General features: G+C 46.7%; 1 protein-coding gene across 2 annotated transcripts in view; it reads right to left on the bottom strand.

Moving 5' to 3' along the window:
- The window catches only part of PIPOX (pipecolic acid and sarcosine oxidase), a 326,531-nt gene extending 299,661 nt beyond the window's left edge, over positions 1 to 26,870 (bottom strand). For both annotated transcript variants that reach the window (XR_015308376.1, XM_086955131.1), the window contains exon 1: positions 26,582 to 26,870. Coding sequence is in view for 1 of the 2 variants with exons in the window: in XM_086955131.1 (XP_086811257.1) it covers positions 26,582 to 26,704 (123 nt within the window). In the remaining variant the exon portion in view is untranslated. The remainder of the gene's footprint in view (positions 1 to 26,581) is intronic.
- Between the last annotated feature and the right edge of the window lie 918 nt (positions 26,871 to 27,788).

Genomic DNA, 27,788 nt, shown 5'->3' on the forward strand with positions numbered 1-27,788 from the left:
TGGAGTGGTCACTGTTGCTCTCATTTCTTCCATATTGCCACTGCTTCTCCAGTTGAGTATTTTGTTGCACCTGGCCATGCGATCCTGCGACCACACGTTTCCATCGCTCAGCAAGGCTGCCCGGCCCTTGACTTCCACTACTCTCAGGGGCTTGCTGTACTTACTTTCACCCTTTTTCTGTAGTGTGGGCAGTCTTACTCTCACCCATTCCCCCTTTTCGAGGGCAGTGTCCTTTACATTCCTTCTTGCATCGTAGTGTTTGGTATACACCGCTTGTGCCTTTTTTAGATTGGCTTGCACCACTGCCGGTGACCACTCGCTCTTAATGACTCTGTCCTTCCATATCCTGTTGTCTTGGGTGAACGGCTCCCGGCCCCTCAATATCTGGAAAGGGCTGTAGCCGGTATTCGTGGGTGTTATCCGATACGCCCACACCATGTGCCAGATCTCTGCTTCCCAGTCTTTGTTGTCTGAAATAGCCGCTTGTATCGAGCCCATCACCACTCTATTGAAGCGCTCCACCAAACCATTCCCCGCCGGGTGGTATATGGATGTGTGTTTCGACACTATTCCGTTTCTTCGCATGAACTGGGCCCATCAGTCAGAGCGGAATTGGGGTCCATTGTCACTGAGGACACACTTAGGGATGCCCTCTCTCACGAAGGTCTCCGCCATGAAGCTCACTATCCTCTCAGTGTCCATTGTTTCTTCGATCTTTAATTCCGGCCATTTTGAGTAGCGATCCACCGTTACACATATGTACTTCTGTACTCCTTGTGCATTCAGCACTGGCCCTAAGATGTCTATGGACAGTTCCTCCCACGGATTTTGTGGAGGATCAATTTTTCCAAGAGCAGGGCGCAATGGTTTTAGTGTTTTGTCCGCGCCCTGGCACCTCGGGCACTCTCTCACGTGTCTTTCAGCTCTTATGTCCATCCCTGGCCACCAATAATTCTGCTTGGCCCTTAGTTTCAACTTTCCCGCTCCCAGGTGGCCTTCATGTAACATGTCCATCAATCGGGATATCATCGTTGCCGGGGGTATGACTCTCTCCCCTCTATATACAAATGTGCCCTGGTCGTCCATAGATAGTTCCTCTCTCACTTCGAAGTAGGGGACAAGGCCACGCTCCAATTTGCATTTGTCTGGCCAACCTCTTACGATATGGTCCTTCACTTTTTCCAGGGCCGGATCTCCGTCATATGCTGTTTTCCATTCCTGTTTACTTATGGACATTTCTAGGTCCTCGGTGAGTGCGACCCACTCTTCCACCGCCTCAGAACATTCTGTACTGGGCTCCATCGCTGCCGCCCTACTCAGGTAGTCCGCCACTTTGTTCCTGTTCCCTGGAATGTGTTCAACATCATATCGGAACTCCATTAATTTGAGCGACATTTTCGAGATCCTCGGTGTCGCTTCTGCGTGTCCACTCGATGTGAGCACCTTGAGCAGGGGCTTGTGATCGGTCCTCAACCGGAACCTGGTGCCCCACAGGAACTGCCGGAACCGGGACATGGCCCACACCACCGCCAACATTTCCTTTTCGATCACACTATATCTTTTTTCAGTGTCATTTAGGGTGCGGGACGCAAAGCATATAGTTTCGACTCTCCCTTGGCCTCGGTCTTGCATGAGGACTGCCCCCAGTCCTTTGTCGCGCGCATCTGTTGTGAGTATCGTGCTTCCTTGAGGGTCGAACCCTTGCAGTGGAATTGCCCCTGCCACTTCTCTCTTTATAATTTCAAATTCTTGTTGAGCTTCCTCTGACCAACGGAACTCGCTGTTCTCTCGGGTTAACAGCCTCATGTGGTGAGTTTTCGAGGCGAAATGTTCAATGAATTTTCCATAATATTCCGCCATCCCCAGGAATGATCTGACCTCCTCCTTGTTAGCTGGTGATGGTGCGTCGCAGATCGCCTTCACATTTTCGCTCTTGGGAGTCACTCCTTGTGCACTAATCTCGTGGCCCAAGTACGTCACCTTCTCCATCCCTATGCGGCATTTGGCCCACTCTGCTGTGAGGCCTTTTCCTTCCAGGATGCCCAACACCGCCTCCAGCTTCTTGTCGTGGTCCATCCTGTCATGGCCCATCACCAATATATCGTCCTGGAAGTATTGCACACCCTTGATGTCCTGAAACAGCTGATGCATACGTTTTTGGAACACCGCAGCCGCCGAGGCTAGTCCGAACGGCATGCGGCGGAATCGATAGCATCCAAAGGGAGTTATGAAGGATGTCAAGCTGCGGCTCTCCGGGTGTAATGCTATCTGGTGATACGCTGAAGTTAAGTCTATGGTGGAGTACCACTGAACACCCCTTGTGCTGGCCAGCATCTCCTCAATCCGGGGAAGGGGAAACTTCTCTACCACTATGTTTTTGTTCAACTCACGTAGGTCCACGCATAAACGGACCTTCCCATTTGGTTTCTTCACTACCACCAACGGCGATAGCCATTCGGCACAGGCTATCGGCTCAATGATCCCTCTTTTCTCCAGCTGTTGTAGTTCCTCCTTCACGTCGTCCCTTACTGCTAACGGGATGTTTCTCACCTTGTGCGCCACCGGTACAGCTCCTTTTCTGAGTATGATCTTGTGCGCGAATTTGTCGAGCCTGCCCACTGAACCTCCAAAGACCGTTGGGAACTCCTTCCCCCATTTGTTCGTGTCCAGCTCTTCCTCCGGCTCCGTCAGTAATACCTGTTCCTTGCCACCCGGATCCAGCTTGATCCCCAGGTCCCCTTGGTCGAGCCACCCTAGGACGGAAGGGCCTTTCTCGGAGACATACAGTTTGCATCTGGCCTCTCTGCCCCTGAACTCGAAGTCCAGTTTCCTGCATCCGGCCATGGGGATTCGGTCTCTGTTGTAGGTGACGGGACGTATGTCCAGCTTATCCAGCTCGGGGCCCAGTCGTGGAGCAAACTTCTCCTCCCACACGCTCCGTGGGATTATGGTGTAAGGCGACCCGGTGTCTGCCACCACTTGGATTTCCACACCTCCTATCTTCATTTCCAAGATTGGCTTCATCGTTCTTCTTCCGCCGGCGCCGCGGCCTCGGTCGTTTATGCTCAAGATTTCGTCGTAGATGCAGAGGACTGTAATCACCTCTTCCTCTGCTGCCTCTTCTGGCTCCTCCACTTCTTGGGCCACGTACTTCACTGCGTTCTTGGCTGCCTTCTTCCTGCACACCTTTTCATAATGGCCGACAATTCCACAGAACATGCATTTGGCGCGAAGCGCGGGGCACTTCCGGTCGTGCGCCTCGTGCGTCCAACTGCCGCATCTGTAGCAAGGCCGTTTGCTACTTCCGGCCTGTTTGCCGGGGTTGCCTGGGCTGTTTCGCCATTTGTCGGGGCCCTTTTCTGGCTGTTTCCGCGCCGTGTTATCCCTGTGGTGTTCCTCATCGTCCACTTTGTTCACCATTCCACTGGGCACGATCTCTTTCTTCGTAGCCGCTGCACACCTTCGTGCCAGTTCGGCCCTTTTGACTATCACCAGCACGTCCTTGAGCGAGGTGTCCCCTGCGGCCCATAGCTTGTCCTGCACGCTCGTGCACGTGGTGTGCATCACCACTTGGTCTTTTATGAATTCACTTTCCCAGTTGGCATATTTGCATGAGACCGCCAGTTTCTTCAACGCCGCCACATATTCTTCCACCGTTTCCCTGGGTAGTTGCTTCCTTTGCTGGAAGTTAAACCTGTCTACTGAGACCCACACTGAGGGTTTGAAATGTTCTTCCAGGTCTTCCAGCGCGTGGGCATACACATCGTCATCCTCGGTCTCTCTCTTCTTCGGCACCAAGCTTTTGTAGATCCTTAGGCCTTCTGGGCCCAGATTTAGCAGCAGGATGCGTTTCTTTCTCGGCGGTTTGAATTTCTCCTCGCTTTCGTCTTCCATCACTTCTATGAAATTGTCTATGTATTCCTTCCAGTCCTCCCATTTCATGAGCGGTTCCCCGGGTCTGGGAAGGAACTGGACTGGCGCTATCGCGTAGCCCGCTTGTGTGTTCATCTTCTCACCCCGGGCTGCGGGCAGCGTACCTTCCAGGCTTCTCGGGCTCCCTGGTGCACCGTTTCGTTCTTCCTTCTTGAGCAAGGGTGGAGGGCTGCTCCTTTCAGCCCTTTCCTGTTCGGGTGGAGTAGCCAGTGCGTTTACCGGTGGGCCTTGACCGTGACTGGCTTCCTACCTTGGTTGTTTCAGGGTTCTCCGACCGTCGCTAGTTGTGCGCTCGGTGCTCTGTTCTCCTTGCTGATGGCTGCGTTGCGCTCCTTGCTGTGCCCTATGAGGGTGGGGTCGCTGTGCGTTCCCTCGGGCCTTCCTTGTTCACTCCTGCGCCACCACTCCGTTCCGCTGTGCTTCTCGTCGTCTGCGTGGTGGGGGTCGTGGGTCGGTATCCCACCCTCGTCGCCACTGTAATGATGCACTTTCTTCCCCCAATAACTCTCGGAGTCGGGTAGTGGTGTCAACCTCTTTATTAAGGTATGTACGTACAAGGAGCGCAAAGCATGTCCTTCGCCCAGCCTGCTCGCGCTCTGAATGCCGCGCTGCGCCTGCCGCGCCTCTACGTCGACGTACGTCACGTAGCCACGTGACGTACCGTGCTAGCGCGCTCACTACAAGAACAAGCATTGGAAATGCAATCGTCATCGCATTTGGTTGAGTGAGGCCTCTTGGCATTGTTTGATTTATTTATTTGGTTTTATATAGCGCTGGCTAGACCCGGAGGTATCAGAGCGCTTTACATGAGAGTCAGACCATAGTTGCAGGTTACATCGTTACAAAGGTTACACAGTTATTGGAGCACAGCTACATAATTACATGTTAGGTCGAGACCAACAAGAAGGACATATACGTAAGGAAAAAAGCAGTCAAGGGGAGAGATTCAGGGAAGAGGGGGGTAGGAGCACGGGAAGTAAACATGAAATGAAGGGGAAAGAAGGGGGGGTGACGGGGGCACAGACCGATAGACGTGTAATAGCTGTATCCAAAGTCCAATAAGCTGTGATCCCCGGGGAAGTGGTATCATTCCCCCATCTCCGTTGCGAGAGGCTCCCAATTACGCAGTGGTGTCTCTCAGAGGGGTCTCTGAGACTCCAAGACCTACCTACTGGATCCTTCCCCAAAAAGGGGACAGGGAGTGCTTTGGCAAGGGGCGCCATACCAAACCTCAGCTGTGAGTGCCTCCCTTAGCGCTGTGGACTCTCTCAGAGGGATCACTGAGACTCCAGAGTATAAGTAATTGGATCTTTCCCCAACAAGGGGAGAAGGAGTGCTTAGTCAAAGGGCACAAGGGACAAGGGGCTAGGCAGCGTAGCACGCAAGATGGGAGATTCAGGGGAGAAGGGATAGTAGCAGAGAAAGTAGACAAAGAATGAAAGAGGGAAAGCGATGGGGAGGGTGAGAGACAGAGCATGAAAGAGGAGGGGGTATAAACTGGTAGACGAGTAAAAGCCGTGTCCAAGGTCTGTTAAGCTGTGCTCCCAGGGCAAGTGGTGTCACTCCCACATCTCCGCTGCGTGAGGCTCCCTTTACGAAGTTGACTCTCTGAGAGGGGTATCTGAGACTCCAAGGCCTACCTACTGGATCCTTGGTTGGTGTGGAACTATGTGGATAATTTTGCGTTTGAGAGCTATTGACATTGCCAATGTGTTTTAGCCATGTGTAATGGAGTGTTGTGGATGTATGTGGTGTGGTTTGGAATTATGTGGGTTGGATAGAATTGTTTGCTGTGTAATTGTGTGGTGTTGAGTTGAGTTCTGTGTAGTGGAATTATGGTCTGCAGTGGAATTATGTGTATATTAATTATGTGGCATTGAGTGTACTGGAATTATATGGAGTGGAATTGTGTGTTATGGAGTGGAATTATGTGGAAGGGTATTGTGTTTCATGGAGTGTCATGTAATTATGTGAAGTGGTACTGAGTGTCATGGAGTAGCATGTAGTGGAGTGAAATTATGTGGTGTTGAATTTTGTAGCATGATCTGGAATTCTGTGTTGTGAATTGAATATATGTGGTGTGTAGTGGAATTGTGTTGTGTTGTTGAATTATGTGGTTTGGTGAGGAATTATGTGGTGTGGAATGACATTTTGGGGAGTCGAATTGTGTGGCATGTAGCTGTGTGGTATTGAGTGAAATGATGTTGGGTGGAATTATGTGCGTGGGCTGGTTGAATTATGGTTGTATTTTTGCGTCCAAACCAAGTCAATGACGCAGTGTTGAAGGCTGCGAGAAAGGTAGGAGTACCAGCGATACTGCCCTGCGTGTCGGCAGTACTCAAGAGGTTAACCACTATTTCTAGTGGAGCCGTCCCTGAACTGAAGGTGGAACAAATGCCCCACCGATGTGGCCCAAGGAGTTCCTTTTATCTAGATATTTTTGAAGCTGCTGGGCGAGAGAGACTGAAAGAGATCGCTAAGCTTGGAACATTTCAACCCTGGCTGTAGTCGAAATTGTGTTAAATAATTAGAATTGTGCCCTCCTGTTGCCCTTTCTTTATCTATTCTCTGTATGGTATGGCTGACAAGCTGCTGTCTCTGTTCAGTATATAATGGAACCCTCCATAGGTACTGCACTTGCAGCTTATGTCAGTGCTGTATATGTTAGTTAATGTTTTATGTTTGCAATAAAGAAAAAAATACAGAAAAAACGTGTGTGTGAGTGAGGGAGGGGGGCTGTGGGGAGGCAGGTGCGTGTTTAATGGAATGCAGAACATTTTCCTTTTCATGAGAAACATGTGTAAAGCATCACAGGAGGACATTTTTTAATTTTAATTTAAAGGAGCTTGTAAAGCGCCTGGTGACGCCTCCCGGCGTGTCCCCGCGCTGTGGAGAGAGTGAGTTATGTGGAAAAAGAGAACCTATCACGGATTAAAGAGGCAAGTTTTCAATTTCTTCCTAAAATAGGTCTCATTCACCTCTAACCTGGTGTCCATGGGCAGGAGGTTCCAGTGCTTCGCTGCCACTGTGCGGAAGGATCTGCCTCCCATTCTGGCCTTTTTAGGATGGGCAATTCTGAGCAGACCTGTACCTTTGGATCTAAGGGTTCTGTTGGGTTCATATGGCTAAGCCAGATCCGACATATAGGCAAGTGCCTTGTTATGGAGGATCTTGTGACACCATAGCAGAGCTTTAAAAATGATCCTCTTCTTGACAGGCAGCCAATGGAGAGTTGCCAGAGAGGGTCGTGAAGGGGCTCTGCGGGGCAGTCTTAATACTAGGCATGCTGCCGAATTTTGTAGGACCTGTAATTTCTTTATATTTTTCTCTGAAGTGCCTAAGAGTAAAACATTCCCGTAATCAATCCGGGAAGTTATTAGTGCCTGCGTCATAGTCCGTCTGGAGTTGAGAGGCAGCAAGTCAAGGGTACGGTTGAGAGTCTTCATCACTCCGAAGCACTTGCCTACAGTTCTCTTTATATGGCTATCAAAAGATAGCTTATTATCAACCCAGACTCCTAAATTCTTCGCCTCCCGGCTGGGAGGGGGCAAAGGACCCAAACAGGTGGGCCACCATTCTTTAGTCCAATTGGTCTCATTACTTCCAATAATGATGACCTCTGTTTTGGTTCCGTTCAGTTTTAGACAGTGCTCTGTCATCCAAGATGCCAGCCTGCTCATACAGTTGTTAAAGTTAACGGCTTCCGTGGATGGGGCTTGCGTCAAAGATATTAATCAATATCAATTAATATCAATCTTAATATCAAGCTATGCAAAGAGCTAAATATCTGGTTTTAGGAGTTAGGGCGAACCCAGGGCCAGAAAGAAGGGCGCAGACTAGAATAAAGAAAGGTCTTACATTTCTGCAGAAGAACAGTGTGTTTCGGCTGGGAGTTGAGAGGGTCTGGCGGAGTGCCAGTACTGCCAGTACCAACCACAGTATCAATCGTCACAGACAGCTTGTGCTTCTAGGATGCCGTCCACGCATGAAGAGGGGTTGGACACCAACTTGACTTGTCAGCCCTGTTTGAACCACGGACTGCCAAACACAACAAACCATCGTCTCCAAGTTAAACCATTCCACATGTTGAGCTGTAATATTTCTTTGTGGGCATGTGTCTGACCGCAATAAGATTCAGAACTTTCTCCGGTACTTGGTGCCCGAGTGCCAAGTGAGGCCGTGTCAACAATAACGGGCAGATGAGAACTGTAAAAGTGAACAGTAAAGTGAGATTCACACATCAGATTACACGGTGCTTGCTGGCAAAGCTGTCCCACTCTCCCCCACAGCCTCTAGGCGTGCTCTCTGCTGCATAGGTGGGAGTGAGCTCTTGAGGCAAACAAAAAAGGAAATAGCGCCACAAAAGAACATAAATGTAAAAAAAGGAAGAATACATGTAACAGGGGCAGTCTGCTGGAAGGGTTCGAAACAGTAAAAGGCGGGACGAATTAACCATATTCACCAATCAGAAGCAACCATTTACAAAGAGCATTAACAGGAGCCAACAGAAACCATGGGAGGTGCTTTAAGCCTATGTTTTAGATACAGCATGTCTCGAAGAGACAGCACATATATCACAGGTGCTGCCCAAGTGAGACCTAAAAAGGAGCAGACCAACCACCATCGCGCCCTCCGAGTTGTGAGGAAGGATAATTTAGTAGAAGCAGGTAGTGCAAACTTTGCTTACATCCTTGGGCTTAGCCAGAATACTCGACATTAGCCTAAACAATGTCCTTACAACACCAACTATCCAATCCCACCTTACAATTATCCACCCCTCATAGGACTAACACCCTCTCCCTCTTTATTAGCGTCCAACTTAAACTGTTAGTATATTTTTATAGTCGGGGTCTCCCAGAAAAAAACAACTCCTTCATTCAATTATCTCTGCTTCGCTCCAGAGCTCCTGTCAGCCCAGGTTGTAACCTATTTTAGTATTTACTGCACACTTTACCCACGTTTTCGGCCTCATTCCTTTCTGCTCCCCCCAGACTTGTTCTGATCTCTCCCTCTGAACCACCACCCTCACTCTTGCACCTTCTTCCATCAATCCGTGAGCTTATCTAATACAAACTGTCCATGGCAACATGCAAGAGTAGCACTAGGTACTTCTAAATAATATCAACATGTCTCATTACTCACATGTTCCTGAACTTACAGAAGCAAGACACTTCACTATTCACCTATTTGCGCACCGAGTTGATGTTTGCTGGCCTCCTCATCCTTCTCTAAACCTTTCTTGGAAGTAGCTGGGTCCAAAAACCTTCAGCCCATTCTCATTTATCCTGCAAGCCCTTCAGGTCTCTCTTTCGCGCTTGAAAGGTGCATGAGTGACTGAAAGTAGGTGTACCTGAACTGCCCTGATGAAGGCCTCAGACCCAATAATGAGGGATCAAATTTGAGGCCAATACATGTTGGCGATTACATTCAGGCGTGATGCACTAGGCATACATTCCTAGTTGCATCTATATGTTTTAATCCAACCAAGTAAACCTGCCAATAAAGGAACTCCTTGGGTTTACATTTAGGTTGTTATATGATTAACCGCAACCCACGTATGACCAGAACTTTAATTTCTTAGAATTTTCCTGAAGGACAAAGAATTCCCAAAAGACCGGTTGCTGAGCACATAGAAATGCACCAGCGATTGGTTGGTACTCATAACGAAGACAGCTAAGAGACTCTCGGACAACTTATTGATATAAATAAAAACAAGTGACAATGCTTTGAAGATCCAGATCACCATTGCAGGATATAAAAAGAAATTGGAAGAAACAAACAATGTGGCACCAGAATGCAGGGAATTTTTAACAAAGGTGCAAAAATTCCAGAAGGACCTTTAAACATTGTCGCATGCGAAGGTCTACATTCACTCCAGGGAATACTTTGATTGGAAACACAAGAACACATACGAGACCTCCTTATGGAGCAGTGGTACATCTGATTCAGAAAGTAGTGGAGAAGGTACTTACCGACCAAGAAATAAATGCGGTATGAGAAGAGGTGGAGCCCTTTGGAGACCCTATGACCATAGTGTACATCAAGAACCAAAATGGAACTGGCCTGAACCATATTGCTTACCGCAGCCCATTATTCAACCCCACAGAATTATGGAATTCTTGAGAATTATGGAATTCTTGCCTTCTAACACCTTGCCTAAGGACAGGTTAGTTTTTGTTGCCCCCTTCCTTGCCCAAGGGTTATAGATTTCTGATGGCCGATTTTAGCGCCCATACCTTTGCTGTGCCCAAGGATGGGGATTTGTTGCTGCGTCCCGCCCTTCCTAATAGAAAGGCTATTTATTATCCTTCCACCTTGTGCAACGGCAGCAGGGTTGTGGCGGCACCACCCCACTTCATCTTGCCCAATGATGGGGTAATGCCATCTGAGAAGGGTAATATTTGCCTAGGCGACCTGTTGGTATCGCATAGACGAGACACATGTTGTTTGTGGTCTTGGTCCTCCACATAATGATGGTGATGGGAGACTAGAAAGCAGAAAGATGCCTCGGGAATTCTGTTGGTACTTGGCAACAGGACTCCAGGTTGCATATCCTGGGCTGTGCATCCGCAGGTAAAAAGAGTGTACTTGAAAATACCAGGTGACAGTTGCCTCAGCATTTTTTTCTTATTCTTGCAATAACCCACAGCATTAGGGAAAGTGGGGGGGGGCACCTACTCCTGAGGTTAGAGGAGGGGAGAAGAAGTGGCTAACAATTAACCCCTGCCCTTATGCTAGGTTGAAAACCTACGAAAGTCATCCATTTGCCCACAGGTAAGGTGGGGAGGGGGGGAAAGGCAGGGGAGTTACTAAAATACCAGCCTACAACTTGACAAGGAAGTGAATCACAAAATTCCGACCCTGTCCATTGGACAAAGCACAGGTATTTGGAGCCATTCACACTATAGGATTCCGTTTGAAGCATTAAAGAAACATAATTATTTGATAAAACTTTTGACAAGGTTCAGTTAACATTGACAGGAAGTGAATTGCACCTACAGCACACAACATATAAAGACAGGAAATGAATAACCTAAAATGACATATCATCGTCATTCCAAGAAATCTTTCTCTTAACATATTCAGAATGCCATCAGTGGCCCATGTGAGCAGGTCAAAGTGGTAAAAAATATTCCTCAAACCCCAATGTGCTACCAACCGAGGAGATTATGAAGACACGGCTCTCTGTAATGTTGTTAACATCTTCATGTAAAAGTATGCATTGTAACGTCATACATCCGTGTTTGCGGCCCCCTCACCTTGCTGTAGGATGGACAGGGGGTTTGTTGCACTCCCCACCATATCCATGCATGAATTATGGAATTCTTGCCTTCTAACACCTTGCCTAAGGACAGGTTAGTTTTTGTTGCCCCCTTCCTTGGCCAATGAGACAAAGCCTTTTCCTGAAAATGTATTTATGCTAGAGAAATGTCACAGATTCCAACTATTTAAAATCTCTTTGCCTTTTTCCCTAAATTGTTTATATTAGGAAAATAAAATATACTAGGAGATATGTGCTGTCAAAGGAAGGTACTATTGTGCTAGAGCAAGCTACTGAGACGCATCTTCCCATCAATAATTACACATTTATTACAAATTCTCAATTATTTTAGTGGGATTCTTTCCCGCTGAAGCCACAGACTACTGGGCTGAATATATAAGACTGCAAAATTTCAGTCTGAGACAAAGCTGTGTAATTATTTAAGCAGATATTGTAGCATTTATTAAATGCAAGCAACATATGATAAATAGCTTAAAACTGACTTGCAGTACCTGTAAACAACAGAAAGACATGTTAGTCGCTTTTAACGTGTACATGTACTGACAGCCTAATGAAGAGGCAAAGTAACTTCCCTTAAACACTAGAGCCCTAAGCAGGCAAAATGGACTGTCCAAGGTTCAGTCAGTCTTTGGCTAGCATATAATTCATTCTTCCACAGCCCTACTGTTTTTGAAATGCATCATCCCTTTAGGGCATGCGCTGATAATTTTAAGTAGCGCTTTCATTAGGCCAGGCTCCGCGTAAATGCACTTATTATATTTGGTAGGAAAAGCACTTCCGAGCAAGAATCCAATACCACCAGGGGTAGAGTACCAACACTTCTCGGGGTAGCAGTTGCTGTGAGATAGAGATAACCTGCGCTCTAACTAGTCATTTCAAGCACTGCCTTGAGGCTAGCTCACCTCAGACACAGGGCTGCCTACACTCACACTCACAAAGACACGTGATGTCTATCCATTGGACATCCAATGACGTGCTCTATGCTTCCACCGGTATACAGCAACTCCTGCATGGAAAGACGCCTTGCGATGAGAGAAAACAGGTAACACGACAATGTGAGAAACAGAGGAAACTGCAAAACATCTAAAGAGAACAATACGAGAAATCCACACCAGTCACGAATTATTTCAGTTGAAAAACCCGGAAGTTCGAAATATCCTGTAGTGAAGCCTCTGGTTACAATGGTGTTGGATCTAACCGAAGAAGAATCCAAGAACAGTTGTATTGTGCCAAGCGGGGCATTCTCAGTTGTGCGGTAATATCACATTGGAAATTTTGCGACCGCAATTACAAATACCAAGGGAATTGGCAATTCTAGGATTCCAAATGACTACACCATTATGAGGTAGACCTTACGCAAATGGGGAATCATAGCAGAAGGGTTCCCTACTTCCAAGATATTTTCTGGGGACATATTTTGCATTGTCATACCTTGGTACAATGCCCTTGGAAAAAACGGAGGGTGTGGTTTTTCCACCTAATGTGAAATTTCAATGCTGCTCACTTTACATAATCGCCAGCCATGTTCTTGGCTCTCAGCGAGGGCCCGGGTACTCTGTGAAAGGTCTACCAACCAATTAAACTCCCTTTCCCTGCCCTAGGTGCACTTAACCGCCATGTTTTGCCCCCGATAACATGCCTTATACATTCAGCTTCCTGGAGCACCACTCCCCTAAATAAACCACATCAAATTAATAAAGAAGTGAACATTCGTAGACTAGCACAGCAGAAACAAAATGCAAAGTTAGCAAGCAGTCTGTTGTGGAAGCCTTGGACTTGGATCTTTGGCTAATTTTCTAAGCCAGCCATCAAACTATTTATCTGTGGTAGGAATGGAGCCAAATAACCTTTGGTTTCCAGAGATTTCAAGCGACTCTTACACCTTTGCTGACTGTTTGGATCACAATCAATTCTGGAAGAGCGCCATATAAATTTGAGAGCAAAAACAGTAAGGGAAGGGACAGATGCTTGATTTAATTTCATCTACTGGCAATAGCTAAAGCTGCATCCGCATCCAATGTTTTTTGCTCATCATGCCACCTCCGTTTTGTTGCTTGGCAGTCCAGGCAGGACTGTTCTGATTGGAGCACAATCAACACCGATTTGCATATAGCTGGGTCCATCTGTTCCCACTGGAGCATGGTCAAGGCCGTTTGCATTTAGTTGGGTCCAAACTGAGGTGGCATGGTGTGAAAAATAACGAACTGGGATGTGACCTCAAAAAATAACCAGTGGCTGAGATTAATTCAAGCATCCCATCCATCACTTTTTCTATACTTTATTATGTCACCCTCAGTGGGACGGGTTTGCCCAGACCTTGGTCCCGTACACAGTGTCACTGCAACCAAGCTACACTTGGCAGATGAGCCCATAACAAAGGAGAAACTGGTCCTGGATTGCTTGTGTTTCGGTTCAGGAAGGACATGGCTTGGCAGTTTGGGCTTGACTGTTCCCAGTGGAACAGACTCCAGACTGTTTTGCATAAAGCTGGGTCCAAACTGAAGTGGCATGGTGTGCAAAATATGGACTGGGATGCAGCCCGAGCTTGGAGTGTGCACCCCTGACTCCTTGCTGGGCTTTTTTGGTGACTGTGTGGTACTGGTTCCAATGCATTTGTTGTGGTTGCTCTCCTTGATCTTATCAAGGACCTCCTTCCTGAGATTGGGGGTTGGGTTGTACCTCTTTGTTACAAGTGCAGAAGGCCCCTTCTCTGGAAGACAGGTGAGCGGCCCAATCTTTTCTTCCAGTGATGAGGCTGGACTTCAGCTTCCTAATATGCTGCCCGCTTGGCAAGTGTTTGTGGGATGTTGCCATGCCTCTCTGTTTCATTGCCTCTTGATTTGGCTATTGTGTGCCCTAGCCTTCATACTTGGCTAGTTGGGGGCTGCTTGGTACTGCGGTTCCATCAGCCCTGTAATTCCCTGGCTCTCTTCTTGGCCTTGGGATAGTGTTGCAAGTGCTGCTATTGGTTATGCTGTGGATGTCTGTTGCTAGATATGGATAAACCCTGGGGTAAGGTGGCTAACTGGTTGCTCACCACCCTGTGCTCCCTTCTGTTTTTCAGGGTGGGATGTACCTGTTCTATGTTTGGCACTGGTGCCCCTTCACTATAAGACAGGTCAGTGATTCCCCTTTTACTGGGATGTGAGCTGGCCTTGCTCTCTGCAGAGCTTGGGGCTTTTAGGATGTGTGCCCTGCCTCTCTATCTCATGACACTTTGCTTCAGTATAATGCATCCCAGCCTCCCTGGTGAGCAAAGTCCCAGGCACATGTAGAGTACCGGTTCCTATGACAGGCCCTGTTCTTTAGATGGTTCGGCCCACTGGCTCAGTGCTGGGCTTCAGCTGTGGAAGGCTGGCTCATTGTGGGACTCCTTCTCTGGTGGACGAGTGAGTGATCCCTTATTTTGTTCCTTGGATGCATCTTGTAATTGGGCTTACTCCTTCCTTCTCTGCAAGGCTATCGGCTTGTGAGAGATGTATTATGTCGCCCTCTCTCATGTCCTCTCTATGCCCCTGGCACGCTGCTGGGCTTTTAGGGTTTGCATGGTACTGGTTCCAATATCTGGCCACCCCTGACTCCCTGCTGGGCCCGGGTTGTGAAGTCACACCTTACTATGTGGCCTCAATGTAGACTTCTTCAAATTCATCATGCTGGGCTGAAGCTTGTGGGATGGAGTATGTTGTTTACTTACTTTGGCTTATGGCTAATTTTGGTAGATTTGGTAGCCCCTTTTTTAACTGGTTGGGGGGAGGGTCGCTGGTGGACTTTCCTTTTCACTCCTGTGATTGATTTGGGCTACCTCGGTGATGGCAAGTCCTGGCTTCTCCTGTCCACTTTTTTGCCTTTTTACTTGCAGTATTGGGCGTAGTGTAGTCTTCCCCCCTGTGTGCTCTGCTACGGCATGGTATTTGTAGGCTGGAGCTTTTGCCTTTACTTTCCAGTTACTTCTTTGGTGTGAGGGCTGCTTGTTCCATTACCCTATTTTGTATAGGCCTTGGATTGGCCTTCTCTTGGTGTGGTGTACTCATGCCCATACACCTCCTTTGGCCTAGAGGCTTATGTTGACTGGTGGTTCTCTGTATTATGCTGCTTCCTTGCAGCTTGGCCTTTCTGTGGCCCCTTTTTTAACTTGTGTTTGGTGTTGGGCTATTTACTCCCCGGTTCTGCCGTGGGTAGGCCTTTGTGTCCTGGTGAATATGTGCATGGACGAGCTTCTGTTGATGCTTCTGTTCACACCATTTGGGCTTGTGGCTTGCTTTTCTGGTTTTTCCCTTGTGGTTTCTACTTGGGTTTGGCCCCTCCTGCTTTCCAGTTAGGTATGGAGGTGGCATGGGTTTACCTCTTGATTGGATCACTGGTCCACCCCTCGCATTTTTGGACTTTGACTTTTGGGGTTGTCTACCCTGCCCATTCGTTCATTTTGCAGTGTCTGGGTGTGGGGATTGAGTTTTGCTTTTGGCCAGTACCTTTGTCTTGCTGTATTTGTGTTTCTTTGTGCTTGGATGGTCCCTTTCAGTGTGCATCTAATGTTCTATAAAGGACTATCGTTCGTATTTGCGTCTCTATGTTTCTTTCTCACTGTTCTTACCCCACCACTTTTGTGTTGAATTTCTAGGTGCTGTGGAAATGAAATCTTGGAGCCATTCCGATTTGCCATTTGACTGCTAAGGCGCGGTTTTAGCTTTTATCAAGTGACTGGGGTCTTTACATCCGCCACCCTGCCTTTACTCTGGCCACCAAATTCAGAATTGTTTGCTGGCCCCACGGACATCTCTATACAATGGCAGGAACTGCTGTCACTGTAGTTCCTGTCAATGTTGGAAAAGTTTGATAAACATGACAACCGCCGTTTTAAATTTCTCAAACACAAACTTCTAAGCGACTTCAGCAGCAGCACAGCAGCACCTCAGCACACCACTAATGCAGCATCATTCAGCACCACCAGTGCAGCACCACCACCTCAGCATCACTCAGCACCATAGCATCACTCAGCACCCCTCTGCATCACCTCTGCACCAGCAAAGCACCACTCATCACCTACTGAGTCCGCCCTCAATGTGGCATCTGTTGATTCTCCCCTAGTGTCCGTCCGCTGCTCGCGTTGTAATTCAGGTACTAGTTCCAAACCTCCACCTCCCCATAACAAATAAAACTCTCTAACAAACAAGCATTAGAACAGGCAGGAAGAAGTTGCCAACATTGCAAAGAACAAACAAACTAGAAGACATTTTTATGTTAATTCTTTTTTTAATAAGGTCGTTCAGTTGCACATGTCTTTTAGGTTATGAAGAAGGTAACAAAAATGCATATAACATTTCTACATTATAACTTTTCAACATGATGTACAGTAGCCACACTGCTCTACAACATAGCTTAAATACATAGGCAAATACAATAGCTCGGGCTAAACACTTCTAAGGTCCCATAAGGCGAGACCTATTGGCTATGCCATTTTTGCTTGTTTCATTTTTACTATCTCGCCCTGCCAGGTTTGCCTGGTAGTGACTGACAGCAGAAAAAAGCCATCCGACTGCGAACTCTAAATTGGCAAGATGGTCGGATGGCATTACCTCTGATGGCCCGTAGTCTATGGATGATGGTATAAGAGTAGGCACAGTTGTCAATATATTGCTTGTCAGCCCAGCTCTGAATCGGGCTGGCGGACCATGATTTTGGTGGAAGGGTACTCCATCACTGTTCAGATGGAATACCGTCCCTGACAAACTCTAAATTGGGCCAACAGCCTCTCATCGTGGGTTTAGACACTCGTTTTCAATGCACATTGGATACCTGCACCTCTCTGCCTTGTGTCATTGCTTCATGCTGGCATTGAGGTTTTGAGGTATCTAGTCCTTTGTATATCCTCGCTGGTTCCTCTTGCCCTTTGCCTCTTTGAATTTGGGGAATACAGTGGACTGCCTTAACATGGCATGTGGCTTTTTGCCTCTTCAGATTTCGCCACACCCCCTATATTTTGGTGGAAATGTGCTGGTGGTTGGGGTGTTGGTTCCTTTTCTGGTGGTCTTGCCCTTTGCACTCTGCAGTGATTGCTTAGTTTTTACTTCAGAGGTGGCTGTTTCACTGCCCATTTGTGCTTGTTTTCTGGGAGCCCCGTCCTTGACTTGCCACATCTGTGCTCAGGTGGCGGTAGGTGCATCTGGGTGCATGGTGTGCAAACCGGTCACTTTCTTAAAATAAATTCCCTAGGGGTGCATGATCCACCAGACAGGTTGGGCAATGTTCTGCCTCCTTGAGGATGACACTTTATCCCGCTTCTGATATGTCCCTCTGATTTGTGTTTGGAGCCTTGCTCGAGCTGGTATTCTTTGGTTCCCTCATTTTGGTTATGTCCCTATTACTGACTGTGGCCATCCACTTGTGCTCCCAAAAGTGTTTGGGGATGGTTTTGTGTTAATGGTCTTAGCTACAGAGCTCCTGCTGACTCCTGATCTTTTGTTTCTCTAGGACCCTCTCTCCTTGGGATGGGAATCAGTGGTGATGTCTCCCCTTTAGTCCTGTTATTGATTGGGCTACAATGTGCCAGATTTGCAGGGGCTCATTGGTGGCATTAGTCCAATCCTTTCCGTATCTTTAGATCTGTTTCCCTTGTCGCTGCATGTGCATGAAAAGTTCCTTGACTGTCAGATACCTTTGGCTACCTTTCCTCTTCTGTTGACTTTTGAGGTTGTCTATGTCCTTTCTTTTAGGGTCTGATGCTCTGGGAGAACTGGTTGGGCATTCTGTCATCTGGGCTTCTGTTGCCGATCAGCTTGCATTGGCACCTGAGGCTGTGTTGGCGTTCCAGACTCGGCCCTTCTTGGCTGGCTGTGTTGGTGGGCAATCAATGCCCGTCATGACTGATTTGGTAGAGCCTCATGATGTAAGGACTTAGACAAAGAAGAGGTTGGAGGTAATGCTTCAATTATTGCTTTAGGATTCTACTTCCCCTTCCCAGCCCTTAAAACACTCTCACAAGTCCTACTATTTGCCCAGCTTCAGCTGCAGTGGATGGCTATGGTGAACAGTCAGGAGGATTCTGGGTAGTGATGGTCTTATGAAAGCACAGCTGGAGGAGCAGACTAAACTTTTTTGATTTAGGTCGTCGGGGCTGTCTTTGGAGTGAGGATACAGCTCAAGATGTGAGGATTAGTGTGTAATCCAAGTATCACTCTTGGAATCCACAATGTTTGAGAACGAAAGGAAGCTGTATACATTAGTTTGTATGCCCCCAAATAAAGAAGAGAGGCCCAGGAATGTCATTGAATTCTTGTGGGGGGAGAGAGACGAGACCGAAAGGCACAGTGCCTTGTTGAAGAGAGAAAATAAGAGAGTGCTTGTGGTTGGAGAGATTCCAACCTAGAGGGCCCGTTCAATGGTGGGGTGAAATAGCAGACGGCAAGAGCTTAAGATAGTGATGGCGTTAAGTCAATCAGCAGGTAAGTAGATGAAGGTTATGGGTGTGGGTGGAGGAGGAGGCTGAGGAGTTAAGTGATAACTGTAGAGTCCGTGGACCACAGCAGGCGAGGTTAATCTAAGCCTTATTTTTTAGCTTTTAAAAATACACTTATCACTCCAAGAAGAAATGTCAGGTGAGTCAAGCTGCAGCTTTAAAGTGACTTGCAAAGTAATTCACTCTATTTAACTGGTATTTAATGCAATCTACTTGGTTAGATATTTTTAATTTAACCACTTGAAAGCCCCTTTGCTTATTTGTTGTCCAGGGCGTCAAATCCCATATGATGTCTGTATCATCACGAATAACTCATTATAAATACGTTCACGTTTTCCTTAATGTAAGATACAAGATCACTTCTGGTGATGCAGACTGCAGATCCCTGGAGAACCTACTTGTACCACCCGGCATGGGACGTGCCAGCCACCAATGGCTGCCCCAGCATGACCAGCACCGCTGCCAGCCAGGGGAGCCAGGAATTCCTTCCGTGACTGATCCCTGTGCTTATACAGGCTTATTGTAGAGACAGCAGTGTTATTGGTCAGATTACATTGATTTTCCAGGCTCACGCTGCACGCTCAAGATCTGCACCTCAAGGAGTAAAGATTTGACGGCTGCAGACGGAGAAGGTTGAGCTAGTCATCAGATCAGGAGTCTTTCTGCTGAATGATTTTATAATACAAGTTTTTTTTCCACTCTTTGATAAGCATGTGTGGATGTGGTTCTGTTTCTGTGGATTGTTACCCTTCTCCATGTAGATTTCTTAGCTCTAGCCTAACTTTTACATGTTTTGTCCTTGGCTGGACAGAGTTTACAAGGCTTTTAAGAATTGACTATTGCATCACATGATCAGCTCAGGGCACGCTGGCTTGCTGTCACTGCAATAGAGCTGTGATAACCCACCAAGGACCGAGAGGTGAGTTTTTTACAAACCTGAAAGGGAAGGGCTTTACTGAGTTGCGTGTAATTCTCTTTGATCTGGCGTCGTGGGAGGGTGGGTAGACAGAGGAGGGGTTGGGGGGATAACAAGCTCCATAGGCAGTTGTCTCCACAGAATATATGGCTGATTTTTTTGTGTAATATATACATACATACATGGAGATCCTGCTATATACCACGTGTAATGCAAGGCTGACTCAGAACCTGGGCACTCTGTATGGAATACATAAGCACATTTTCCATTTCGATTATTCAGTCTCTCAAGAGAGGGTGTTAGGAAACAGAATACTGATGCACTCATTAGAGTTCAGCGCTCAGGTCTTAATGCATTGACCCAGAACGGTAATAACATTACAACTCAGCATGTCCTGCCGTTTAAGCTTTCAGTGGAAATTAATGAGGAATAACGTGCAATAACTGTTGATATATATTTTCCTTATATAATAGTGTAACCAACCCTATGCAGGGGAAACACATGCATAGTATTTTAGTGCTGTGAGGTAGAAATAATGCATCAGTGATATTAAAGTACTCCATCACGGAGGAAGCATTTCTGTACTGGGCTAAATCTGAGGAATGGGATAAATTGGCATTTCTGCTCAAGGTTGCTCTAAAGCAGCAGTAGTGACACACTCGGTATGGAGGAGAGTTGCAAAAACCACAGGTGATGGACAGAATGCAGAACAATGTCATACATTCACCCCAGTACAGAGATCTGGGCCTAAATCCATCGTTTTTTTGCACTGGAGGAGAGTTGGGCCAACTTGTCCTAAGCACTGTGTATATATTGACTTTCAGTAACACACTTTTATTGATGAGCAGTCAGGAGGTGGGTTCTGCGGTGTTGTTTTCATTGTTTTACTTCGACCTTCTTGTTCCAAAGTTTGCCAAGCCCGTTGCCCACTAATCCCTGACACTTCCTGGCACAAACTCTCGCGATCCCTATCGGCTGCTGCTGAGAGGGAGCAACTTTTTGAACAAGGATGTATGCACGTGATATTTTGTTGTGTATTTTCCAGTACAGTGGGCATGGTGGTACCCAAATCTCCCATCTCTCCAGCTCCTGTCACTTTCTCCCTTTCAGAAAACCCATGTAACTTTTTACCCAGACATATCCCCTTGTGAAAAGTAGAGATGGTTTTCTGCTCAAAGAAAAAACTCCATATAACAAGCGATTTCTCTTCTGTGTGGCCAGAGATTGGAATACACACCCAGCCTCAATCTAAGTATATTTCGTGAAATTTCTCTCTCCACTAATAAACGTGTGCCTAAATGTTTTTCAACCCTTTCAATGGCCTGATGAAAGTTGAAATTGTGTTCAAAATCCTAGTAAGCTAACCCCTCGTGGTGGTAACTCAGAGATCAGTGGAGAAGTGTGGCTCAATGCTTAGAGCGGCAGACCTTGATGCAGAGCTCTGGCCAGGGACCAGGGTTCAATTCCCGCCTCGGCGGGTTTCGGGCTTAAATTCCTCTGACCGGATATTCTCGCCTCAGTGCCGATTCTAAGCATGGGTCCCACGCTGCAACTCTGGGTAATAGCTTGCTTAGTCTCCACAAAGGCCCCCTGATACACAAGGGATGCCTGGTTTCACCATGGGATTCCCAGGAGTGGACACCCCACAAGGAAAAGCCAGGAGGGGTTCCCTTGTGGTAGGAGTACAAGCGCCGGGATGCCTCCGGGTCACTGTTCGCGCTATACAAATACGCCACATTTACATCTACAGGATCTTGGCCTAAATGAGCATCCAGTGCTTCCTGGACATCTATCTAGGACTACATTGCTCGCATTGGCCTTCTATGACAAGCCTATATCCAAGTCTCAAAGGATGCCATCCAGAATGTGCTCCAGCCCCCCTGTGACCATCTCAGCAGAGGCACAGGACTGCTGCCTCATAAGGACTAAGGACCTCATGTACGAGGTCCCTAGTGGCACATTTGTGTCGCCAAAGCAGGATTTATTTTAATCTCTGTTGACGCAATGTGCTGCAGCATATTTACAATGCCACGCTAAGCCACTTTACATGGCATTTCATGGCCTTGTAAATATGTAGAACCAAATGGTGGGTAGCTGCCCATTGGTTCTATATTACTACATGGAGCACGGGTGCCGGACCATAACTAGCTCCTAATCCCCCTTACTTTTGATCCTTGTAAATATGTACCCTTTTCATGCGCAACACTGAGTGAAAGGGGCCTTCCTTAGGTGTTTCAGTGGGTGTTCCCACACAACATCCATGGAATCTGAAGCTTTCCCAGATTTATGAGGAATTGTACGCCTGGGAATGGGCCCTAAGTGCCTCATTTATGAGGTTTTGGCATAGGGGACTTCCTCTCTGTTTTGGGCCTTTGAACAGCAACACTTGGGAAGTCTTCATATGTTGCAGACAGGACCTCATCTCAACAGACCTAGCAATTTATGTATGCATGTATGAACATCTATAAACGACGCACATATGGAAGATCACATTACACCAAAGTTATGGAGACCCTGACCTATTATGGTCATACTCTAAAATACGTATGTTTGACACTAGGTCACCTTAGACAAAAACACAGCTAAAATGGTAGAGTCAATCCACCTACCAACACTTGTATGATGTCTCAGGCCCGACAGAAGCATGAGTTTGCATGCTACCCGGTTTGTTACTTATTAGCACTTATTGCTTGTTGAAGTTCCATGGAAACATAAGGGATGCAACACATTGGTGACATGGTGCTTGTGTATTACACATTTTACTGACTAGCACTAGGGTGTAATTGACATAATACATTGTTATAGATTTCCTCCTTTTAGAAACCAAAAATCCTGTGCTTTTTTTTTGGGTGAAGGTGGTCACTAAAACAAGGAAATCTGTAATGGTACCCAACGCAAGACTGTTCTTTAAACTGTATATGTGTTCCAGACGAAGTCACAGGGTCACACCCTTTTTGACTAAACGTGTGTAGGCTGGCAGGAACATAATTGATTAGAAGCACAGAATAAAAAGAAAAACTGAATAAAGGAGTACTGAGAAATGTCTTTTTTGTGGAGTGGTGTGCGAGCAACCTCTTCGAAGACTTATTGGAACTGATCTTCCAACTCAGAGAGTATGGAAGGGGCTTCTCTCCCCTTTTCTAAACACCCAAGACCAATGTTACTTTAATTGACACTTATCCTTACTGGGCATTATATGCATGATGCAAAGGGTGTGTTGACATTTCTCTAGACACCACACCCATTAAAAATGATTAGGGCATATTTAGTCTGGGGTCCCATGACACCTTACTACACAGTCACTTTGGCTCACAACTAACTCTAGTACACCTTCACAGACTTCTATGTTAAAATCACTCACATCTTGAGAACATCCCATAATACTAAACTGATACCGGTTAACACTCTCCCGCTGCATTCTACTAGAATGGTGTTGGTGAAATGAACCAAGGAAGGGAGGACAAAATGGTTGGTGCATCGCAGAAGAGGGCCTCAACAAAAGCCTACCTATCTCCATTAGCGAAAGTGAACTTGTTAGGGGTCCAGCTTTCCAGTTTGAATGGTTGATCTTCAATATGTGTTTAATAAAGTGTGTTCTGACGTAACCTGGTTGGTCAGAGTGTGAGTGTGCGTGTGAGTGTGTAGAAACGTTAAATGTATCTTTCTCAAACTCAGACCACTAGACCCCTTAGATGGGCCTTAATAGCTTGACAAGGCAGCCCAGGAAACTCTGTCCCAGACCGGGGACTGAGCATCCTAACCTGCAGGGAACCCCTGAAGGCTTGTTTCTGGTATTAATAGGCTGTATCTTCTACCTCTAGGATGTGTTAAAAGGCCTGGGAAGGCGGGATATGGATTTCCAATGCAAGTCATATTACAAGGAGGTGGTAATAAGAAAACCAGTGAGGTTCAGGGCTGGGAACTCCTTTTGCAACGGTATCGCAGAAATGCCTTTGCACTTAAAAATGAGATATATGTTATCCAAAGGGTATAGAAAAGTGGTAGGAGCTACAGTCAACCGCAGATGGGTGGCCGAAGTCCCTCTCTGGTGAGCTGTGACCATATCAATGGCATGCAAAAATATGAAATCTTTAACATTTGTGTGCACACCCGGCACCGAGCAATGGGATCTGCTGGTGAATGATTTCTTGAAACCTTCCACTTTCAGGTAGGCGTTCTAGGGCATCAATGTAGAGCACGTTAGCTCCAATAGCAAAGCAGAGACAGCGAGACCAGAGCAGGACCTGGCGGTCAGTGTCAACCAAAGAGCATTGGCCAGAGCCAAGGATATCCCTGAAGTGGAAAAGAATGATCGCTTCTCTCTTTACTCTGCTTGGTTCTGCTTCTAGATGGGTGTAGAGAAAGTAAGGAGTGCATAAACTCCGATGTTTCGTCAAAAAAAAATCGGATTATGGACCTATTAAAACACACAAGGGCCAAATGGCAGCAGCATGTGTGAGCTGCAGACATACAAGCATACCCCAAAAATGGCGATGGATGATCCACTTCAACTCATCTTTTTGAGTTCCACCTGCAAGAAACAAGGAGGGTGATAACCATGAGAATAACAGGTTCGATCTCAGACTGATGAACCAAGTGACTTGGTTGTAAGTACCAAGGGATGCTATAGTTTGTGGTGTGTAATATATTAAACAATCCGGATTCTGTGAATACGTATCATTGGAGCATCACCAAACAGTGTCTTGATTTGTTTTGATCCTACTAGAATCTGTTTCCAGCACACTTGAGAATTACAAAAAAAATATGCTTCATTTTTACTTTCTGAACTGTTGGATGCATACAGTTCATTTACAGGTATTCATTTTTAGTATGTACTGTAAAAAATAACATCCTACGTTGTCACATAATTCACTTTAAAAACTCGTCTCACTTTGCATTCACAGAAAGAAATAATCAATCCCCATGTTAAAAGAATAAAGCAGCCTGACTTTTGACCTCTGTTTTTGAATCACTGGCAAATGTAACAAGTTAAACACAGAATTTAAAGGCATCTTTATTTATTGATCGGACTTTTGTGACCCACCAAAAATCAGATTGACCCTCAGTATGGGAAACACTGGTCTATATTATAAAAGATTTATTAAACGGTGTAAACGAATGTGAAATTGTGTCTAATAACGTTTGCTTTTTTTGTATCACAGAAGTGGTCTGCTCCTTGGGCTCTTGCTGTTGTTAGGGACGTTGGCCGCCACCACTGTCACCTGTAAGTGTGGAGTTTGGCCACTAAAGCGTGCTCGGCAGGAACACTTTGTCTTGTAGCCTTCGGTCAGGTCCATTGAGCTGTGTTCAGACAGTTTGTGTGTTGTGGGTAGCCCCTAGCCCCAGTGGAGGATGCTCTGTAAGGGCATGTGGGCCGCCTTCTAAATGCTGTTAGGTCTGCAGGGATGATGAGATGTAAACATGTTCTGTATGCGAGATCTGTAGGGGGTGAGGCATGACCTGAACACAGGTCTTCAAGGAGAGGTATGTGCCACCCAAGGTAGTCTGCACAGATGACTACACCTAATTGAAGGGCAGCATGCCCTAATCATTAAAGCCAAAGGCATGAGAGACTGTCCTAATCACTGTAATGGCAGCCTGCCCTAATCACAGAACACCATGTATATCCGCATACACTCATCGCTAATGCCAGCCTGCCCACATGCTACGGAATAGGAGACTGTCCTGATCATCAAATGCCAAGGCGGGCATCCTTCTCTTTCCACCACTGTTTGGCAATCTGGTAGGTGTGCCAGTCTCCAGACAACGGGGTTTGGGAGGCAGTAGTAATCATTATCCACGAATGTCTGGGTGCCTGTCCTTATAATGTACATCAATACCATGGCATGATACTCATGGGAAAAGCCAATAACTTACTTCAGTAGTAAACTGTCATGGGGGAAGTATTTGAAAGTTGGTGGCACAGAGGGAAATTTCACGTGCCTCGAAAATCCAGGTAGTTACAAAAGTGATCTTCAAGTTTTTAAATTCCGCTATAAATAATGTATAAATATAAATCATGAATACAATAAGAGTCTGATATAATTCGTTTGTAGCACAAAGTCAACTTTTTCAATCTTCTAACAAAATGAACAATCGCGACAAACTTTTAAGGAAAGTATTTTAGGCTACCGAGAGTTTTTACAACTTTTTTGGTGGTATACTTGTTCTAAAACTTACAAATCTCTTTAATATTTTTTTCTAGAAGAAAAATCGTTGTCCCACATCTGAGGAATAGCCGAAAATTATCATTCTTTGTACAATGTGCTGTGTCGTGTTAGTGGATAGGGGCTGAAACAACTTGTTGGGCGAATTAAAAGGTAAAGCGAGATAGTCCAGCACTTCAATTGCCTGTGTGCACGCGTGAGCGTGTCATGCAGTCCAGGTTTTTACTTTGCATTACAGTTCTTTTTTCTTTTGCAGTTTTATATAGCGCGAACTCGACCCGTAGGTATCAGAGCACTTTACATGAGTACAGGTTGCATTGCAGACAGACACATTCATTTTTAGGCACGGGAAGGGAAGATTGGGCGATTTGGCCAGAATCAAAGGATGTTTGAGCGTCCCTGCTGAAGCTCGAGCCTGGATCCGCAGCTTCAGGGTCGGCCGCTGTAGCCGATAAGCCACATCGCCTCCCCAGCTTACGTTACATTTCTTAGATGGTTTAACAAGATTACAAGTTCAGGTTACAAAGTGCAAACCCGGACTGAATGGTCAAGTCACGCATGGCCCGGGAAAACTTAACAGCTCTGGAAACATATCCAACACTTGGAATGATTTTGAAAAGCTCTTCACTTCCAAAGAGCATGATTGCGCAATTTGTGACGTGAGAGACCAGGGCTGAAGCAGCTGGTGTCCCTGAGCTCACGGCCTCATTCGACCCCTCTCTCCCCCGGCTCCCTGGTGAGAAGCAGACTAAGCCAGATACAGCTGTTGGCGAGTTGCCGCTGTCATGTACCGGTGATTAATGCGGTGACAGTAGGGGGCGCCACCCTACCTGTTCCAACTGAAGGGTCTTCTGCCCATTCTTGGCGAGATGGTAGGCCGTGCAGCAGCCCTGGATGCCAGCCCCCAGCACGATGCAGTCGTACACAGTGCTGCGGTTCGCGTGCCCGGCCATGTTTCCTCGGACTCTGCAGCAGAAGGAACTTTAGCCAAGCATGCGAGGAGAGACCAGAGACCAGGCGCGAGGGAGGGGAAGGGGGCGGGGCTGCCTCAGCTCCACCGCTCACACTTTAGCTTGAGGGCAGGCCCTGGAAGCAGCACGGCATCACGCGCCCCCATACAGTTCATTAAAGTTCACGAGATATTTCTTTCAATTCGTTATTGCTCCAATGTTCCTATCCGATGTCCGCCTTCTCCACGCCCTTCACCCTTCACGTGTCCCTGTCTACTTACTCCCTTATTTTATTCTCATAGTTGCTGGCCCCCTGCCTACTCTCTTCTATTATTCTCATACCCCTTGCAGCACCCGCCAACTCCCTTATTTTATTCCCCCACCCCCGTCATAATATCGTGTTCCTGCTTCTGTCCTCACATTTTATCAGGCTTCTAATTCAGAGACATTTTAAGGCCTGACCCAGGGCCCCAACCGTTCAGGCGGCGCCCTGGCAGAGACAGCTCTGTTCTGCAAAGTCTCTTGTCCTGATAACTTTAAACTATTCCTAAACAGATCGTTTTAAATATCGCTTCCTTACTTTTTTTAATGGGAGTCGGGGGGAGGGGGGGGGGGGGTGGCAGGGGGGTGTATGGATGTATATGAGACATTTTGCAGAGAAATGTTTTGTTTTTCAACACTATGCAACAACCATTAAAAAATGTGGCTTTCAGATCAAAACTGGACCCTACAGGTGAGAAAATTAGGGGGGTGGGGGGTTAATAAAAATTTCGGGGGTGGGGGTGGGGGGGGTAATTCTTCCAGCAATTGGCAGAGTGGAGATGCAGGGGCTCTAAGAAGATGTGAAAAACAAAGCCTCGTTAACAAGTAAATGGTGTCTTAAAGATCCGTGAAGTACACAGGTGAGGCTGCAATAGACGGACGCCAGACCACCCAGCCTACAGCAGCTCAAAAACTGTCTGTGTGTCTGCCCGGGAAGATGTCTGAGCTTAGGCTGCCACACACGACGGGGGAGGGGGGCCCTGCAGCCCTTCGAGCCCAATGGGCATTGAGTGCCATGCCCAGGACCACTGAAATCCTTAAGATG

The sequence above is a fragment of the Lissotriton vulgaris genome, chromosome 2_1 (assembly GCF_964263255.1).
Source record: "Lissotriton vulgaris chromosome 2_1, aLisVul1.2, whole genome shotgun sequence".
Classification (NCBI taxonomy): Eukaryota; Metazoa; Chordata; class Amphibia; order Caudata; family Salamandridae; genus Lissotriton; species Lissotriton vulgaris.